This window comes from Mastacembelus armatus, chromosome 14, assembly GCF_900324485.2.
Source record: "Mastacembelus armatus chromosome 14, fMasArm1.2, whole genome shotgun sequence".
Taxonomy (NCBI): domain Eukaryota; kingdom Metazoa; phylum Chordata; class Actinopteri; order Synbranchiformes; family Mastacembelidae; genus Mastacembelus; species Mastacembelus armatus.
In genome coordinates, this window is record NC_046646.1 from 6,766,954 (window position 1) to 6,784,073 (window position 17,120).

The window sequence follows — 17,120 nt, forward strand, 5'->3', positions numbered from 1 at the left end:
GTGACAAACAAGTAATCAGACCCTCAGAGAATTTATAAACAAGCTCAGAATTTAGCATATTTTCTAAACTACTATAACCTGAATGAAACCCAGTTTAATTAGCAAAACATATCTTTATTATTAGAATACACAGTCGCTGGTGTTTGCCATGAGCAGAGTACTGTCAGCTTAAGTGAACCAGTATAATCCAGTGTGCGCACTGGATACAAATTGCAGTGGGAAATGTAAGTCGTGATTCTGCTACTGTTGTAACTGATTTGAGCTGTTTTTGTGTCCACAGGATCAGAAGAGGAGTCTGGTGTGTGAGAACTTGTTGTATCCTCACTGCCACGCTGCTACACCGGAGCCAGAATAGACTTGACTCTCATTGGCTAAACGCTGTCACGTCTTCCATGTAATTCCACCATCAATACCTTTGTTCAGATGATTCCCCGCTGCCCCTGCAAGACCCTGAAATGCTTTATTTAACAGTTATAGGAAAAAAACAATCATTACTGACATGACATCACAAGTTCCATGGTCCACGGTGACAATTAAGAAATGATCCTTGCTTAGGGTGTCGAGCCCTCATGAAGTGAGTCTCTGTCATGGCTTTGCTCTCTGTATTACAAGATAACTTGGTTTATCTTAGAGGTACTTAACTTTCACTTGTGTGATCCTGGTCTTCCTTCGCTGAGTCCAGCCTCAGCTGAGAGAAGCTTTTCTCTCCAGCCTACCTCAGCTCAGATTTCTTAACATGCCTCACATACGGGGTCTTTAAAGGTACTGCTGTAGTCATTTTTGTTTGTGTCACAACCAAGTAGCTCCCATAAACTCAACTAAAATTGATCCTATTGGCAGTCTGACCTGTCCAAATGGAGAGAGAGGTTGATGCTCAGCCTTCATTGAGGTTGCTGAGCCTTGCATGGGCCTTATTTTCACTTCAATAATGGCAGCTGTTTTCAAAATATTTGTGTTTTGGATCTTTTTCTTTTCTTTTCTCTTCTTTTTTGGTCTGTTTTTTTTTTTTTTTTCAACTTTCAAAATGAACCAGTTTGACTGAATTACGTTGTTGTCATTACAAGCTATTGTCTTGTTCTTGTCAATTTTCTTGCCAGTAGTTACTTCACTTTTGACCTCAGTGTTGTTAAACCCCTTGACAGTGAACAGGCCTCACCAGAAGCCAAATCCTCTGTTTTATTGCCTACTTCATTACAGTGCTCTATTATCCTCCAAAAAGGATATACCCTCCTTTTGCCTTCCGGCGCCTAAAGCTGTAGGAGAATGTTCTACTTTGCAGCCATAGCAAAAACACAGTGACCATAAAATAATGTAACTGGAATAAAGCCATGCTAGATAGACTCTACAGTCAAAGCATCAGCTCAGTCTGCTGTCATCAGTTCAATGAATCCTTGGTCTGCTTTTCCCATGATTTGAAGCTATAATAATGGGCAAGTCTGAGAAATGATTCAGGAACAATCAAACAAAAAATGGGAAGAATTTATTCTGTTAAAACATCATTGTGGTAAACAGGCATTGCCAATCCCTGCTTTTGAGCTGATGCCACTAGAAGGAAAATCCACCATAAATCAGAAATCAAATACAGTCCCAAGTAATGATATTTAAAATTGTTTCTCTCAAAACTCTGAATCTATGTTATCCCCCATGTTATCCCTCAATTTTAACTGTCGATTTTTTTTAATTGATAGTCAAAAAATGTTTTTGTTATTTAAGAAAACTACTGTGTACACTTAATGTGAGGTAAAAGTCAGTCTGATTGTGCCGTCACAGAAGGCTCTGTTGTACTCAGCTTAACCACAGCTATCTTCATGCTCACACAGATTCAACTAAAAAAAAAAAGTCTGAGATCAGAGGAACAGGAATTCTGCTTTAGTGTGGACTTTCCCCTAAAGGCTCAGTAAAAATGTGAAAGGATTTTTCTTTGCAGTCAGACTGTAGATATAGTTTAGCTTAGCACGAACAGCTCGTGGGTAATGCAATGCAACTAGTAGCACTTACTAAAGCCTTAAATGTGTGTTATTATTTTAAAACGTTCTTAATCTTAAATCAGAACCTCCCAACACACTAAGCTCTTTCCTGTCTAACCAAAGAGGCGACATCGTGAACACAGTGAACTTAAGTGTTGTGCCTTTTTTCCTGCATCAACCGTGTCCTTCATTCTCAGAATTAACTGTACTTTCAGTAGAATTGAAGTAGAAATCACTTTGGATTCAATAACTTTAGACAATCATGCAGAAATTTTCACCTGCAGTTTAACTAACCAATACCTCACTTTGAATGTGTCAACACATTATCCTCTCACTCAAGTATCAGAGTTTCCTTGTCTGTTATTTTTCATGCCCAAACAGTATCTGAGACTGAGGCAGAAACGACTGAATTTACAAACAGCACTTTGGCTTAAGAAGATTTTCTATAAAAAAAAAAAAAAAAAAAAGATAAAGAACATAAATCTTATAGTATTATTGTAAAACAAGCCCAGAACCATCAACACATGAGAAATAGCATTTGGTGATGCAGCGGAAGATCTGATGTAATTTCATCCTGGTCAAGATCTCTCTCTTTACAATGTTAATGTGTTTGTTTTATGTTCTGCAAGAATAATGAGCTGAAACTGCCTTTTCTAATAGAGTAAAAGTAAAAGAAATCCCTCCAGAACTTTAAGGGATGTGTCAGTATATTTTGGATACTTTGTGTACAAAAAGAGAAAAAAAAACAAACAAATGAAATAGCATTGTATTTTATATATAATAGAACATTTCAATATAGTGACATGTCACTAATATATTTATTTACTAATATATTTATCCATTTTGTCCAGGTTTGAAAAGAGTGATTTCTATATAGACTGAATGTTCCTATATGGAAACTGACCAGTGCCATCACAGATGTATCAACCTGTCTTCATTCCAATTATATGCAAATAAATTATTTTGAAATAATGTGATGATTACTTTTTTTCTGCAGTGGAATCTGGTTTAAACTACATTTGTGTTATTGTGTAAGTTTTGTTAAAGGAATAGTTCACCCAAAGTTAGCTTAGCTTAGCATGATAAACAGTGAAACAGCTAGCCTGGTTCTGTCCAAAGGCAAGAGAACCCACCTACCAGCACCTCTAGAGCAATATGTATAAAACAGCAGTGTGAAACTGACAAGCTATGATTTTACAGGCATATGTGTCTGATTATTCCTGGGCTAAGTGCAGTCACTCCTTCTTTGCTTTTTGCACAGATTAAACAAACAAGATATAATGTGGGAACGGAGCTTTAAAGATGCTAGTAGGCTGGTTTTTTATTTAACCTTTGCCAAACATTTACAGTGTACACAAAATATCCATTTCTCCTCCAACTCTCAGCAAGACATCAAATCAGCATTTTTCCTAAAACCTTTCATATCTGTACCCATTTCTCAGTCACACAGGACAGCCCTCATGAACATGAGTTTCTTTATTTAGCCATACAGCCTACAATCTACTGACAGCTTAAAGCATATCTGCTCACATGCTTGCAGCTTGTCACATGAATATATTCAACACTGTATATGTGTTTGATGTAGTGTGGTTGTGGTGGGTGTTGCCTCTGAAATACACAGCCATATACAGTAAAACAGTGTAAGTGTAGTTTGGCAGCAGCAGAGGATCAGTAGAAGGCCTTGGTTTGCCCCTCAGGTGTCAGCGCAGTGAGGTTGCCTCTGGCATCTTGGTCCATCTCAATGGCCTCAAAGAGAGACTTGAAGTTTCCTGCCCCAAAGCCCTGGAGAAAGAACAGACACAGGCAGATGGCTAATTACCCAGAAATCTGCCTTCTTCTGTGTCATTTGTTATGGCTCTGAGGATCTTCTCTCACACTGTTCAGTGTTCAGCACTTTGATGTTGGATCACAAACGACATAAATGTTCTCACAGGGTTCAAACATCCACTCCACTCTGGCTGGGAGCTGCGCTCACCAAGACATCATAAATTCATCATGTAAATATTTTCATAATCAAAAGATCAAATGTTGGTGGTTGCTCTGTGAAATTCTTTGCTGTGGTTGAGATTTGGTTTCTCACTTTCATGCATTGTATCCACATCTGTAGCCTCGGTGAAATGCTGGAGAGTGACAAGTTGTGCCTGTTCTGACAAGCAAAATGGGCCATGGGTGTTAAAAACTAAGTGCCACAGGGTGCAACCCAATCCAAAGATCCCCCTCGCTGTGAAGCAATGAGCCTTTTAATCTGTATTGGTGATAGATTTACCGAGTTTCTACAAGTGGGCTACTGTGGGATACTGGGAAGCAGCTGTGAACAGGTGTTCAGGGAGCTCTGTCTCAGCTTCTTAAACAGGGCCAGGGGCCTGTAAATCCCATCAGTGACAGGTTGAGCGGAGCTAAGACATAAATGCTAATAGATTACCCTCAGCAGATCAACAGATCTCCTAACTGATCACTTACATAGTGGTTGTTCCGCTGAATGACCTCCAGGAAAAGGGTTGGTCTGTCCTGCACAGGTTTGGTAAAGATTTGGAGGAGGTAGCCCTTGTCATCAAAGTCAACCAAGATTTTCAATTCCTTAAAAGGAAAAAGGTGGTTAATATTTTAGCACACAAGCAAAAAGGATGTAAATAATTACACAGATTCATACGTCTCCTCACCTGTAAACGGTTAAGGTCTTCCTTCACCTTGATCTTGGCAGTTTTTAGTTTCTCCCTCAGGGTCTCGTAGTATGTGTCAGGTGCAGAGAGGAACTCCATCCCTCGGGCTCGCAGGTTCACTATCTGTTTAAAGGCAATCGGAGAAAAAAAGTGGGTTCTCAAACTTGCCTTTACTTGTGTATTTGGGGAAGCTGTCTAAAGATGAAGCCAGAGTCTGCGGATTCACTTGGAATTTGGATGATAATTAAATATGAGGCACTCACAGTTTCGATAATGTTTGATGTGTTGAGCGCGATGTGCTGAACACCTGGTCCCCCGTTATAGTCCACGTATTCCTGTAAAGACGGAGGTGCATGACAGAAAAATGCACCACACATGCAAATACGTGGACTAAAGTTCATTTGGCACAACTGCTCCTAAAGTCCCTAAGGATCCCTAAGGGATATTTATTTATAGAACAATCCTTTGTGCGAAAGAAATTTACTGTGTGAAATATATCAATGATATTAAGACATAAAAAAAATACTAAAATATGCTATAAAATAATAAGCTCTAAAAGTCACACCTGGATTTGTGACTTTTTCTTGCCCATGGCAGGCTCATTGATAGGCATCTTGATGGTCTCTTCATAGTTGGTCACCACTATTGACCTCAGTGCACTGTACTGCGTATGGATCTGCTTGTCATCTATCGACCAGAACCGGTGGAACATCAAACACTTCTGATACCTGGAATTTGGAGAACACAAACAGAAAGTCTGATGATAAGCTAAACAAACAACCCATGCCATATTTGGGTCTGAATATGTCTCCTTTTCTGTGGGTCACTTGTTTTCAAAGAAAATTTGGTCTTGAGGTTTTATTCATGTTGTACTGGAACCAGCTTTTCATTATCTGCACTAACATTTCACCTGCGACAGAGGTGGAGTTTGTGCTGTGTTTACTTGTCCTTTTGCCCCGTGTGTCTGCTGTGCCCACTGCGTGTGTACGTGTGCTCAAACAGGAATCTTACCAGTCTGAAATTGGCACCATTTGGTCATCTGGCTGGTTTCCCACAATGTGATCAATGAAGTGTAAATATACAGGTGGACTGCAAAGAAAAATAGAATAAATACTTTTGATCAGGTCTTTCAGTGCCCAGTTTTACAGGGTTTCACTGCAGGAGGAAGATACCACAAAGAACAGTCTAGAAACTGGAATAAAACACCATCAATCACTGACACTCGTGCCAAACACTGTGCCAAAAAAATGGTGTCAAACTTCATAATAATGAGTAAAACCCTACGAAGAGCTTTAAAGCAACCAGATCAAGTTTCAAAACCTATGATGGAGTTTTTTAACTGCAGAGCACTGCGCGGTGTACTGCAGCCCACAGTGTATCAGTAACAGTTATCTTTACGTGCACTAGCAGAAACATAAAATGATGGTGATACATTGATGCACAACTAAAAAAATCCAGTAATATTTGTGGTAATACTACATTTTTATGCACCTAAAATCAAGTTAAAATCTAATTTGGTTCAGTATCACACTGTCGCATTACTGAGTTAACTTCACAGAGTACCCAATGGATTCTTTTGACTCAGTGTTATTTTTATGTACCTTTTTTTAATGTAACTGTTGAATTATTATCTTCTATTTACCCCAAAACACTTGTATTATTTAAACTATAACTAAAATACAGGGTCAGATAAATATATTTTACATCACTGTGGCCCCATTGTGCTGAGTTTCACTGGTTATTCCCCCTTTGGTGCTGGGTAAATTACCCCAGTAGTGAGTACTTTTACTTTTGATATTTTAAAGTACATTCTTACTATTAATACTTCTGCACTTTTACTTCAGTAGCATTTTCAAATGCAGCACCGTTACTTGTGTGTGGTGTCCTGACATACTGTAGTAGTGCTACTTTTAGTTAGAAGAAAGGATCTGAGTTCTTCCACTGAGCCTCACTGTAAACAGAATGGATTTTGCTTTGGCTAATAAAAGTCCTTAGCAAAAATTTATAACACAATAAATGCCCCAAAAATGGAAATTGGCTAAATGTTGTACAGCAGGAAAATGTGTTATGTAATGTAAGAGACTCACAGCTTGGCTAACACAGGATCCCTAAACAGAGGCTCTTTGTAGCCGGGCAGGAAAAGGCCTTTATAGGGTCCGGTCAGGTATTCAATGAGTGTGTGTGTTGTATCTCCATACTGAGGACAAAACATTCACACAATTATTTGTTTCCAGTTTCATGTGTGTATTATCATGAGCCTTTCTAAGGTGCGTTACTCTTTGCGTACCGTTTGAACCACAGCATATTTGACCTTGCCATGGCTGTCCTGCTCCACCCAGGGTTCCTTGACGATTACAGCTCCTCGCTCCTTAGCTGTCTGTCAGAGGAGTGTGGCTGGCATTAGTTTGGACATACAAGGGCTTCAAAACACTGTTTCTGTGCAGATAGCTGATGGAGGCCCTCCGGTGGTTGAAGAGAGAATATATTTTTACAAAGTCTGAGATATACTAATCCACATGGATGAAATGATGATGAAATGATGTGTGCATTAAGTCAGTGGTGACTGTGTATTTGCAGCTGCCCCAGGGTCAGCAGGGAGGTTGTCAAAACCTCCCTGCTGACCTTGACTGGGGTAAAGAGCTGTACTCTGTCGCCCCACTTAATGTACCACACACATTTGACCCCATCTGTGTATGCACAGTACAGCATGACGCACAGTAGTACAGTGATTAGTCACACAGTTCACATCAAACTGAGCTGAATTTCAGTTGAAACAGAATTGACATTTTAAAGAGGAATCCAAGTTTGTAGAAGTGATTGGTGCAACTGTTACTTTTTTTATTTCATAGGTACTTTGGCCATAATCAAAAAACAAATTCTGACTTTATAGGTTAAGATAAGATGAAATAAATTGATAAATGTCCATTATAAGCTACTCAGCTATATACAGAGTAATACAAATTAGCACCATCGTCACCAGCTGCAGCTCTGACGTAATGTGCACATTAATGCATCAATAATTAGAATTCAATAATCCATTTTCTGAAAGGGCTATTCCACACACTTGGTGCTTTGGCTTTTGGTACTTTAAGCTTCATTAGATTGCAGAATACTAGTGTTCTTAGTGTTGAATGTGCTTTGGCATCACTACGTTCACTTAAGCTAAACACACTATATCAATATATACATACATATTTGTTGTACACATACATATAGCTGTGTGTAATGGTAATCACTACTACGTGTAAAAAGTGTAAGTATAAAAAAATAGTACAGTGAACTGTCCTTATCTGACCTCTGAGAAAGTATGAAAGAATTTCTGCTTCTTGCAAGTCAGTTCCAGTTCAAACTTCCTGCAGAGTGTGGCCAGTTCAGAGCCAGTTCAGAGTAAATTCTGCAGCACATCAATGTTACCTTGATTAAGAAGTCACAGTCCTCTACTTGGAAAGCAATGTCTTTGACTCCGTCTCCATGCTTAATTAGGTGCTCTCCCATCTCTGAGAAAAAATGAAACCAATTAGAAATGCTGACATGCATGTATGTTTTCAAAGAATTTCATCTTCCATAAAGTCTCAAGTTTCCTGATGAAAAAAAAAACTTGCCTTTATTTCCAGGATTTAGTGGAGATTCAAATAAAAATATAATCTGTGAGGGAAGAGGGATTGTGTTTACACAGAGGACAACAGATTATGGACATATTGTTAACTGTAGTGCTTTTGAGTCTTTATTTAATGTGTTCAGTGCAGGATGTTGAACTGCATACCTTATCCTGCCTGATGGCATGACATACCACGTTGCGGTTGCCGGTCTCCAGACCCTTATAGCCGAAAGGCTCGAAGCCCAGCTTATCACAGTAGAACGAGGCCGCCTGCAAAGTGGTTAGACCGTCTTGAGTGTGAAGAGAATTTCTGATGAACTCGTCATTGCAGATTATTTTTCTGTTTTCTGTTATTGGTTAATTAAGGAATTAATAAATCTTTAGGATGCAGAGTGCATCTGTTACTCATAAATTACCGTCACTGGAGTCTTCTGTAGTAAAAAAACAACGACTAGAACAATAAATGTCATAATTTATTATTACTAAACCACTTCATGTATCTGTGGGTTCATATACTGACAGCTGAGTGCAGTCTCTGACCTCCTTTAACCAGTATTATGTCTAAAGAAGTGTGATCAAGACAATAGTTCTTAAAATGTGATATTTTTAAATTAAATTTTGTCTCTGACATCTAAAAAAATAAATTTAAATATTAACAATGTGGAAAAGAATGCATTGTGCTCTGATTGATTCCAAGCGCCTGAAAATGACAACGTAAACCTTTATTCTTTCTGTATAACAGTGTGTGAATGCTGACCTGTTTGGCATTGCCGACCCAGAAGGTGATATGATGAAACTTGACGAACTTTCCCCTTGTAGGCTAAAAGGTTCAAATACAACAGAACTTGACTAAAAAAAAACAGGAGGAAGCATTTTTAAATCTCATACTGATGAGAAATGATTCCTGTAACATTAAGCCTTCTTCTGCAGAACTAACAGCACTGTTAAATGCACACATCAAACTGCAGAACAGACTCCTGTCCATAAACACGAGGCAGCTTTAGTCTTACCTTCTCCCCTTTATCTGTGTAGCTTGTCTAAAAAGAAAGAAAAGACACAAATTATTAAAACTTCATCTGAAAATGCCCAGAATAACCAGGAGTCAGCTCTCATATTTCTGCTCCGATTTAATTGGTTTTTATTCACTGAAGATGCAATTATCTGCTCAGTTACTCAGCTGGAAAACCACCCAATGTCCCACCTGCTCAATATAACTGGCTCTGATAACAGTGAAGTATCTTACCATGCTGTTGTTATAGATGGATCACAGTTCATAGAAGAGAAAGAGAGATCAAAATCCGTGTCCAGCCTGACAGCATGTAGATAAATACTGACCTGATGACCAACTGTGATTGGTCCTCTGGGATCTACACCCACCTGTCCACCTCCTCACTTCCTGCTGCGCTTGAGGTAAAATATTCAACAGCAGCGGTCCATGCTGTCTTGGGTCCATTGTCTAATCAGTCCTCAGAACCTGTTGTCATAGAAATATAGACACACCTCAGCTCAGTGAATATACTATTATTCGAGCTGCTCCAGTCTGGGATGTTTTTCCTCAGACACTTAATGCACCTGTTACCTAACATGCAGCTTAGGTGAAGACATTTTTATTTAGAGTCTGATTAACACAGGAAGCAAACATGGTATATCCAGAATGTGAAAAACTGATTAGTGATCTCTGCACTGGGCCATAGGACTAGGTATTGCTGAGGATAAAAAATAAGCTCTTGCTCATCCACACCAGACCCTCTCCCTCACTTCTTTCTAATTTCCACCACCAGAGGGAGCAATAATGTGTGATGTACTATGAGATCATTAAAGCCAGAACTTTCTATCTGCATAGACTGACCGAATAACTTGGTTGATTTTCTTTATCTAAGAATTGAACAAAGGATTAAAGAACAGGGTGTAATGGGGAGCTAAACATCTTATTGACTGCAGCATACCTGGGAACATATCTGAAAAATAAAAAACTGCATAATGCATGATGACAAAAATGCACACATGCAATCTCTTTCCAGTCATGTCAGATTCTAAAACAATTCACATTAGAGGAGTCATGTTTTGTCAAGCGTGCAGGGAAAAATGTCACACGTGTGGCTGGTGATGGTGACTGGTATTGGAGAGCATATGAGGTCAGTTCCAGGCTGTTACAGGCCAGGCTGCTGAACAAAAACAGTGTCTGCCCACAGCTACGTGCTGTACACTGCATATGCACGTATACATACATCACACTGTGTGACAGCCTCATATGAGAACAAGATCTGTGCACGTATGCCTTCTTCAGGTTTGCATAAGAATGTACATTCAAAATAAAAAGTGAACAGACAGGGTCTGACTATTTCTCTTATTGTGTGTGTTGTTTTTTTTTAATTATTATTAATGTGGTTGATTTTTTTGTTTGTTTTTTAATTATAATCAGGGGCCTTTCTGTGTGGAGTTTGCATGTTCTCCCTGTGCTTGTGTGGGTTTTCTCCAGGTACTCTGGTTTCCTCCCACAGTCCAAAAACATGTATGTCAGGTTGATTGGTGACTCTAAATTGCCCATAGGAGTGAGTGTGAGTGTGTGAGGTTGTCTGTCTCTATGTGGCCCTGTGATGGACTGGTGACCTGTCCAGGGTGTACCCCTGTCTTTCACCCAAAGAGAGCTGGGATAGGCTCCAGCTGATCCCCGTGACCCTGGTTAGGAATAAGCAGGTATAGATGATGGATGGATTATAATCAAACGTCAGAAATTAACCACCACATGTGTCCAGACCCAAATGAATGAAGAGAATTTCGGAATCTTTGCTTGTTAGTCGATTTCTGATCAATCAGTTATCAAAATTATTTTTCTGTCGGTCGATTAATCGACTAATGGTTTCAGTGCGCTGCTCTGGAGGTCCGGATGGTCCGGCACATGTGCATGAAAACAGCTCTTAAAACACATTTTCCCAAACGAAGACTTCCCTTATGCTTCTGATGTTCGCCTGTTTTAGGGACATTTACGGATTTTACATGGACGTGGTTCAGCGCTGCTGAGCCCAGCTCTGACACAAAACGGTTTTCTTATTGCTCAGTATTTTCAGCTCAAGACTGTGGTCACTACGTGGCGCGCACGCTGCACGCACCACACTGTGTACGTGTGTTTCCCGTTTGTGCCGCGCTGTGATTTTCTATTGGTGCGCTCAATGAATTCGGTGGCACCTGATTGGCTCTGCTGTGGGCGTGTCAGCGTCACTTGTTTCACTGTCGACAGTCCTCATTAGCCGGTCCAAATGATGCGTCGCCATTGGTCCAGAACGTCCAGTTTCCTTTCTCACTATTGGCTAGCGTTGTAGTCATCGCACAAGAATGCGGAAGTTGTGTAGTCTACTGAGTCACCGTTGTGTCAGCTGATTGTTTCTGAGTGAGTAACTCGGTATAATCTTTAAAAATTGCTAACTTGTACATAATGTGCTGTGTGTGACCTGCTTTCGGGCTGCCAGACTCCTGTTGGACGTGTGAACCTTGAGTCGCTGGTCGCTTTCTGTTGGTAAATGAGCGAGTTTCAGTCACCATCCTAGATTCGATGCTATCTGCTAGCTAGCACGAGGCTAACGTGCGCAAATAGTGCACAGACACACGCACGGAGTGGGTTTGTCAAACAGGGGCTACCAGCACAGGACCAGTCTCTAGTGGGCTCTCTCTTGTGTACTTTCACTTTCTGTAACTTTCCTCCTGCTCTCGTCGCGCACACCTGTTGTTGTTGGGGGGTCTCAGAGACCAGGTCTAATTGCAGCTCAGTCTCACTGGGAGTGCTGGAAATGTGCAGGTGAGAGGAAAACTCCCTGGAAGTCCCCAGTGACTGCATTGTACGATGATCTGATACTTATTTTCTGAGGAAAAGAAACTGGTTTTGCAGAAGTGCTCCTCTGACAGCTATTTGTGTTTTTCCTCTTAAATAACATTTCTGTTCCTGTGCGACAAAAGCTCATATATTTAAAAAACCCCCCATTTTATTCAGAATTTAAATTTTTTTTTTTTTTTACAGGTTGGTTTCTCGTGTAAGCGTGGTTTATAAAATATGATTTTGTTTTTGTCATTGCGTTACATTGCAAATGATTTTATCTGATGCCACCTAAACAAAAGGCACATCTTTATAAAAGACTCTTCCCCAGACCTTCTCTGTTTTGTTGAGTTAAAACTTGGTGTCTTATCATTACTGCAGTTACTAATTTCTCAGTCCGCACATTTCACAACAGAAGTCCTTGAACTAGTCCTCGCCCGACTGTCAGTAGTAGACATTAGTGTACTGGCTGTGTAAGACGTGTCACTCTGGTGTGTTTAAAAAGAAGAATGGGCTCAGTATAATCAGACTTAAGTATTTTTTGACATTGACCCAAATGTGTCCTGTCATTGGCAGCTTGCGTATGCTTAGATTCCTGTACATCTTGGTGTGTTTTATTTTATTTAGGTAAATTATTTATCAGGCTTGTGTTAGGTCACACTTGGCATCTTTTAGTGTAAAAATGGTTTTTGCATAGAAACATGTTTATAGACCTCAGAGTTAAATATCAAAACATGTATTGGTAGTAACAGCTGTGACTCAGGTTGGAATCTGGTTGAATAATAGCCTTTTTGTCAAGTTGGAATCCAGTTCTCAATCTGCTTAGTAAGTCTGAATCCTTGGATTGGAAGTTTGGAGTCATAACCTTTTCCTAAACACAGGTTTTGTATCAATACAAGCATAAAATGTTTTGAGCAATGTTCAGCTCTGTAACTATACTAATTGAACTCATTACTGCTTGACCTGAAACCCTTAGTGAGCAGATGGCACTGAGAAAAGTTATCATGGAAATTTTGACGAGGCCTTAAAATTGAGAGTCATTTTTTTAATGAAAGAGTACCGTGTAGTACACGGCAGTCACAGTGATAATGTGTCTGAAGAGGCTTTGACATGTGGCAGCATGTGTATTGCATACGGAGGTGGGAGCAGAATGATCGCAGACGGGCTGTCACAGCCTGTGCCATTGTTTGTTTTGAGTTTTCATATGCTGAAAGAGCGAATAAAAGGGAGGAATTCTGGATGAAACTTGAGACAAATGGACCTGTCTTTATCCACCCAGTTGTGTATTTATCTTGACAGAAGAAAATAACAGCATTGCTTTTCATTTTCTAAGTTTGCTTTTAAAAATTTGATAAATGGTGGCAGGGCGGTTGTTTGAGAAATAAATGCTCTTGCGTGATTTGAAAACATGTTATGAGTTGTATTGTTAGATCCATTGTTTTGGTTGCACAGCCCACAAATGTACTATATGGTTCAGTGTCACATCTCTCATCAGCCTGGTTCCCAAACAGGCAGCTGTTTGCAGCAAACACCTCCATAAAGCTCTAGAGATATTTCTTAGGGTTTGGTACTAAACGAACAGCAAAAACATTATTACAATCAGCGTCTTGTCACATTTGACTTTCCACTGCATCTTGTTAAATAATCTGACACTATTTTTGTTGAGTCAGTAGGTGGCTGATATTGCTTTGACTGTATTATTGTTCATTTTTGAAAGCAATTACCTACAGGTGGAAATTTGTATATCCATGACTGATTGGTGATGAAAGCCACCTCTTCTAATAAAATGACTCATGAGTGTACTGTAGATAAGTGAAAGTAGAGAGTGCGTGCTCCGTCGTATGGCTTCTTTCACTTTGAGAAGCCTGGCTCTCACAGAGTGGGAGGGAAAAAGAGTACGCAATAGAGACAGAGAGAGAGAGAGGGAGGGAGGGAGGTATGTCATGCACTGGATTACAACCAGTGTGTGTTTGGGAGACGGCGACTGCTCCTACTTTGAAGGCATCAAGCTTTTATTAGAGCCTTAAAGGTCGAGAAAAGTTTCAACAGGACGTTTGGTTTAGCACTTTGATCAGGTAAGAAAAGGCCACTCTGAGAATAGTATTTTGTGAGTAATTTTTTTTTCTTTCTTTTTATGGAGCTGTGTGCAGAAGGGGGTGTGTCTGGGGGAAAAAAAAGTGTGGGGAAGTGAGACGACAGCACTTCAACTCAGCTTCAAGTCATGTCATAGTATTTGGTCCTTCAAAACAAACATACAAATAAACAGTTTGTTTTTTTTTTGTTTTGTTTTTTTTATTGTGTGTGTGTGTATGTTATCCTGTCTTTATAGTAAAGTTGCACTGAGCGTCCTCCACTCCCTTCTGACCACAGTGTGATATCAGTTTGAGCCTCCTGTTCATACAGGTATTTAGTAACTCGAGGTTTTATCTGTGTGTTCTTTTAAAAATATTTAAAGGTTTTAGCCAGATATCCAGTATAACAACAGATTTCCAAACCTCTTGGTCCTGATGTTCGTAGCTTAGTATATGCACCTCAGTACATATCATTGTGTGGAGTTTGCCCAGGTGTGACGTTGGCTTCTGCGGTTATCTATTTAGCTGCTCATAATCAGAATGAAGAATGTTGAGTTTGCATTTCCTGTAAATCAAAGTTTCTCCCATCAGCTCAGGTCAGCTGATCTGCTCCAAGGTTCCCATTGTGGCTGTGGACTTCACACTCGAGCCTACATGTCTGTGTGCAGCATTGAATGCGTGTAGTGTGTGTTTACATTGACTTGACATGATTTGTAGAGAGTACTCCTTGTCCTGCTCAGTATACCCCCACATTCTTCAGAGAGCTGTTGGGCTGTGTGGACTTGGCTTGGCTCCTGGTGGTGTTGTGGTTGGTTGTATAAAATGAAAAGCCCATTCATACTCAGCATTTTTGAAAAGAATTCATTTAATGAATTTAGCATCAGTTTTCATTCTGAAAGCTGCATTTTAGATCAAAAAGGTCACACACACACACACACCCACACCCACACACCGTGTCTGAACATTGTGTTTTTATGTTGGCAGGAACGATCGCTGGCACGGCAGAGCCCGGTAGACAGGAGGAGAGGGAGGGACCTGAAGAGGAGTGCCCTGACCAACTGGCTGTCAACATGGTGAGCCAATTGCGCCCCTACCCCTAGGGAGGGGTTTGTGCATGTTTATATATTCTCTGCTATAGGCTTCTGATTGCTAAACCAGGTGCTGCTCTGAACCCCGAGACATGTTTTCTGAAGGGAAAATGGCAAGTTAGGACTCCCTCTCACACAGGGAATGGGACAATACTTTCACAGGCTGAAACAAAATGCACGGTGTTGCAACATGTTTAACAACAGAATACACTTCTCAAATTGCTGTCACTTTTTTAAGGTTGTACTGTTAACTAAACTGGGTTGTTCATTTAACATTACATCCAGTTCAGGTTTATTAATTTCATATTATATGTTATAATATTTTTTGTGAAACAGCACATACATCCATATGAATTATTATTCATATGTGACACTGATGGCTAACAATCACACTGGCCATGTTTTTTGGGGTTGGGAAGGCCCACAGAGATGTCAGTATTGGTTGCTGCATTAGTGACTCCTGCTGGTTGTTCACAAAGCTTGCATGGTGGAGGGAAGGTAGCTTCTTTTGAGATAAGCAAATATGTCATTAAACAATTTAGTCAGTGTAGCCACTAAACAAGGGAATGTGGGACACCAGTTTGAGGGAAAGTTCATCAAACTGGAGGAAACCACTCTTTACAAGCCATAAGTAGTTTTCACAGCAGGGTTATGGTTTTATTGCCCAGTTTGTTTCTTTCAGGAACATGCTGCTCCTTCAGGAAAAAGTGCTGTGTAGCAGCTAACAGATGTTGTATATCTTTGATGTGGGCCTGTGCCACACGTTTCTTGTACAAGACTTTGTTTTGGTGTATATCCAGACCCTGTTGACCTGCTGTTCACATTAATAGTCTCATGGTATTCTGTGCATATCATAAGTATTGAATATGTGCATCCTTAATAAGCAATACCTGTGCCCCAACATGCATATTCAGTTGCTGTCCAACTCAGGATGAACGTATGGAGTGAACATATCCACCCAAGACGATCAAAGCACAGCTTCCTATAGTAGGTTAGTAGGTACTGGGTAGAGCTCTGCCTTAATTGCCTACTAGTGGAAGCTACTGCCTTTTAAGTTGTGGCAAAACTAATATTAAATTGTTTTTTTTTTTTTTTTTGAGGGGGGTGTGTGTTATGTAACCCCATCATGAAAGTAAAATAACTTTCTTCATGCACTTTTGCTAGAGTCTCTCTTTCTTTGAGCATGCTGAGTCTGACATTCTGCTGTAGCCTCCATGAGGCAAGTACTGGTTTGTCTAATGATGATATAGTTGTGGGCCTGAGGGTTGTAATTGTACTGAAGCACAGCAAACCACACTATTTGTAGTTAACTCCACCTACATTTCTGATGAGCAGTGCCATTTATTTTCCAGTAATTATTGCATTTAGGCTGAGAGTGATCTGATCAGTATAAACAGTATAGTTGATGGAAATGCTTAGAGATATGTGAGTAGATTATCAAGGCTTCTCAAATTAAGCATTAAATGCATGTTATTCAACTAATTAGCAGGCAATATAGTATACGTGTTATCAGATAGCTTCAATGTAACAGTACCAGTAACCTAACCACTTTTGGGAGAACATTGGGCACATGATGGTTTACTTTTTCTCAGTGAATGTACAGTAAATGTCAGCCTTGAGAGGCAGTTCCTTAGGAGAGAGGGGAAGCAGTGACCACACAAATTCAAACTAATGGGCCCAGCTTCTGTAAGACAAAAATAGGAAGTGTAACAGGAGGATGTGTCGGTTCTGGTCAGCTGGGCTCACATAATACCACTGTGGCTTGGTGCCCAGCTCTTAGCCTTTTTATGGGACATACAGTGGACCTCTGAGCCTAATTGATGCCAGGGCTGATGAACAAATAATGTGCCCACTGAAGCACATAAGGCACGAACACTGACCTCATTGTGTTTTGTTTGTTTTTTTTAATTATTTTATTTTTATAAGT

General features: G+C 40.0%; 3 protein-coding genes across 7 annotated transcripts in view; 2 read left to right on the forward strand and 1 right to left on the reverse strand.

The window, feature by feature from the left end:
* LOC113142923 (E3 ubiquitin-protein ligase RNF43-like) overlaps positions 1–2,848 on the forward strand; it is a 78,818-nt gene extending 75,970 nt beyond the window's left edge. Inside the window, exon 12 of one of the 2 annotated variants that reach the window (XM_026328287.2) lies at positions 281–1,585. In XM_026328287.2, coding sequence (XP_026184072.1) covers positions 281–306 — 26 coding nt within the window. In that variant the 3' untranslated portion in view covers positions 307–1,585. Of the gene's footprint in view, positions 1–280 lie in introns of both variants that reach the window. The other variant, XM_026328288.2, reaches the window with a different exon arrangement.
* A 414-nt stretch (positions 2,849–3,262) lies between these two features.
* On the reverse strand, positions 3,263–9,566 carry hpda (4-hydroxyphenylpyruvate dioxygenase a). The gene is made up of 14 exons (XM_026328289.2): positions 9,469–9,566; positions 9,236–9,262; positions 8,983–9,045; positions 8,391–8,495; positions 8,230–8,272; positions 8,042–8,124; positions 6,915–7,004; positions 6,715–6,824; positions 5,639–5,716; positions 5,193–5,355; positions 4,891–4,962; positions 4,628–4,750; positions 4,428–4,544; positions 3,263–3,749 (listed from the first exon to the last, which is right to left on the reverse strand). The coding sequence occupies exons 1-14, from the start codon at positions 9,469–9,471 to the stop codon at positions 3,636–3,638; spliced, it is 1,191 nt and encodes a 396-aa protein (XP_026184074.1). The 5' UTR covers positions 9,472–9,566; the 3' UTR covers positions 3,263–3,635.
* A 1,983-nt stretch (positions 9,567–11,549) lies between these two features.
* mtmr4 (myotubularin related protein 4) overlaps positions 11,550–17,120 on the forward strand; it is a 36,674-nt gene continuing 31,103 nt past the window's right edge. For 2 of the 4 annotated variants that reach the window (XM_026327944.1, XM_026327946.1), the window contains exons 1-2: positions 11,550–11,613; positions 15,090–15,178. In XM_026327944.1, the coding sequence (XP_026183729.1) occupies positions 15,176–15,178 (3 nt within the window). In that variant the 5' untranslated portion in view covers positions 11,550–11,613; positions 15,090–15,175. Of the gene's footprint in view, positions 11,614–11,874; positions 12,019–13,973; positions 14,109–15,089; positions 15,179–17,120 lie in introns of those variants that run through there. The other 2 variants (XM_026327945.2, XM_026327943.1) reach the window with 2 other exon arrangements.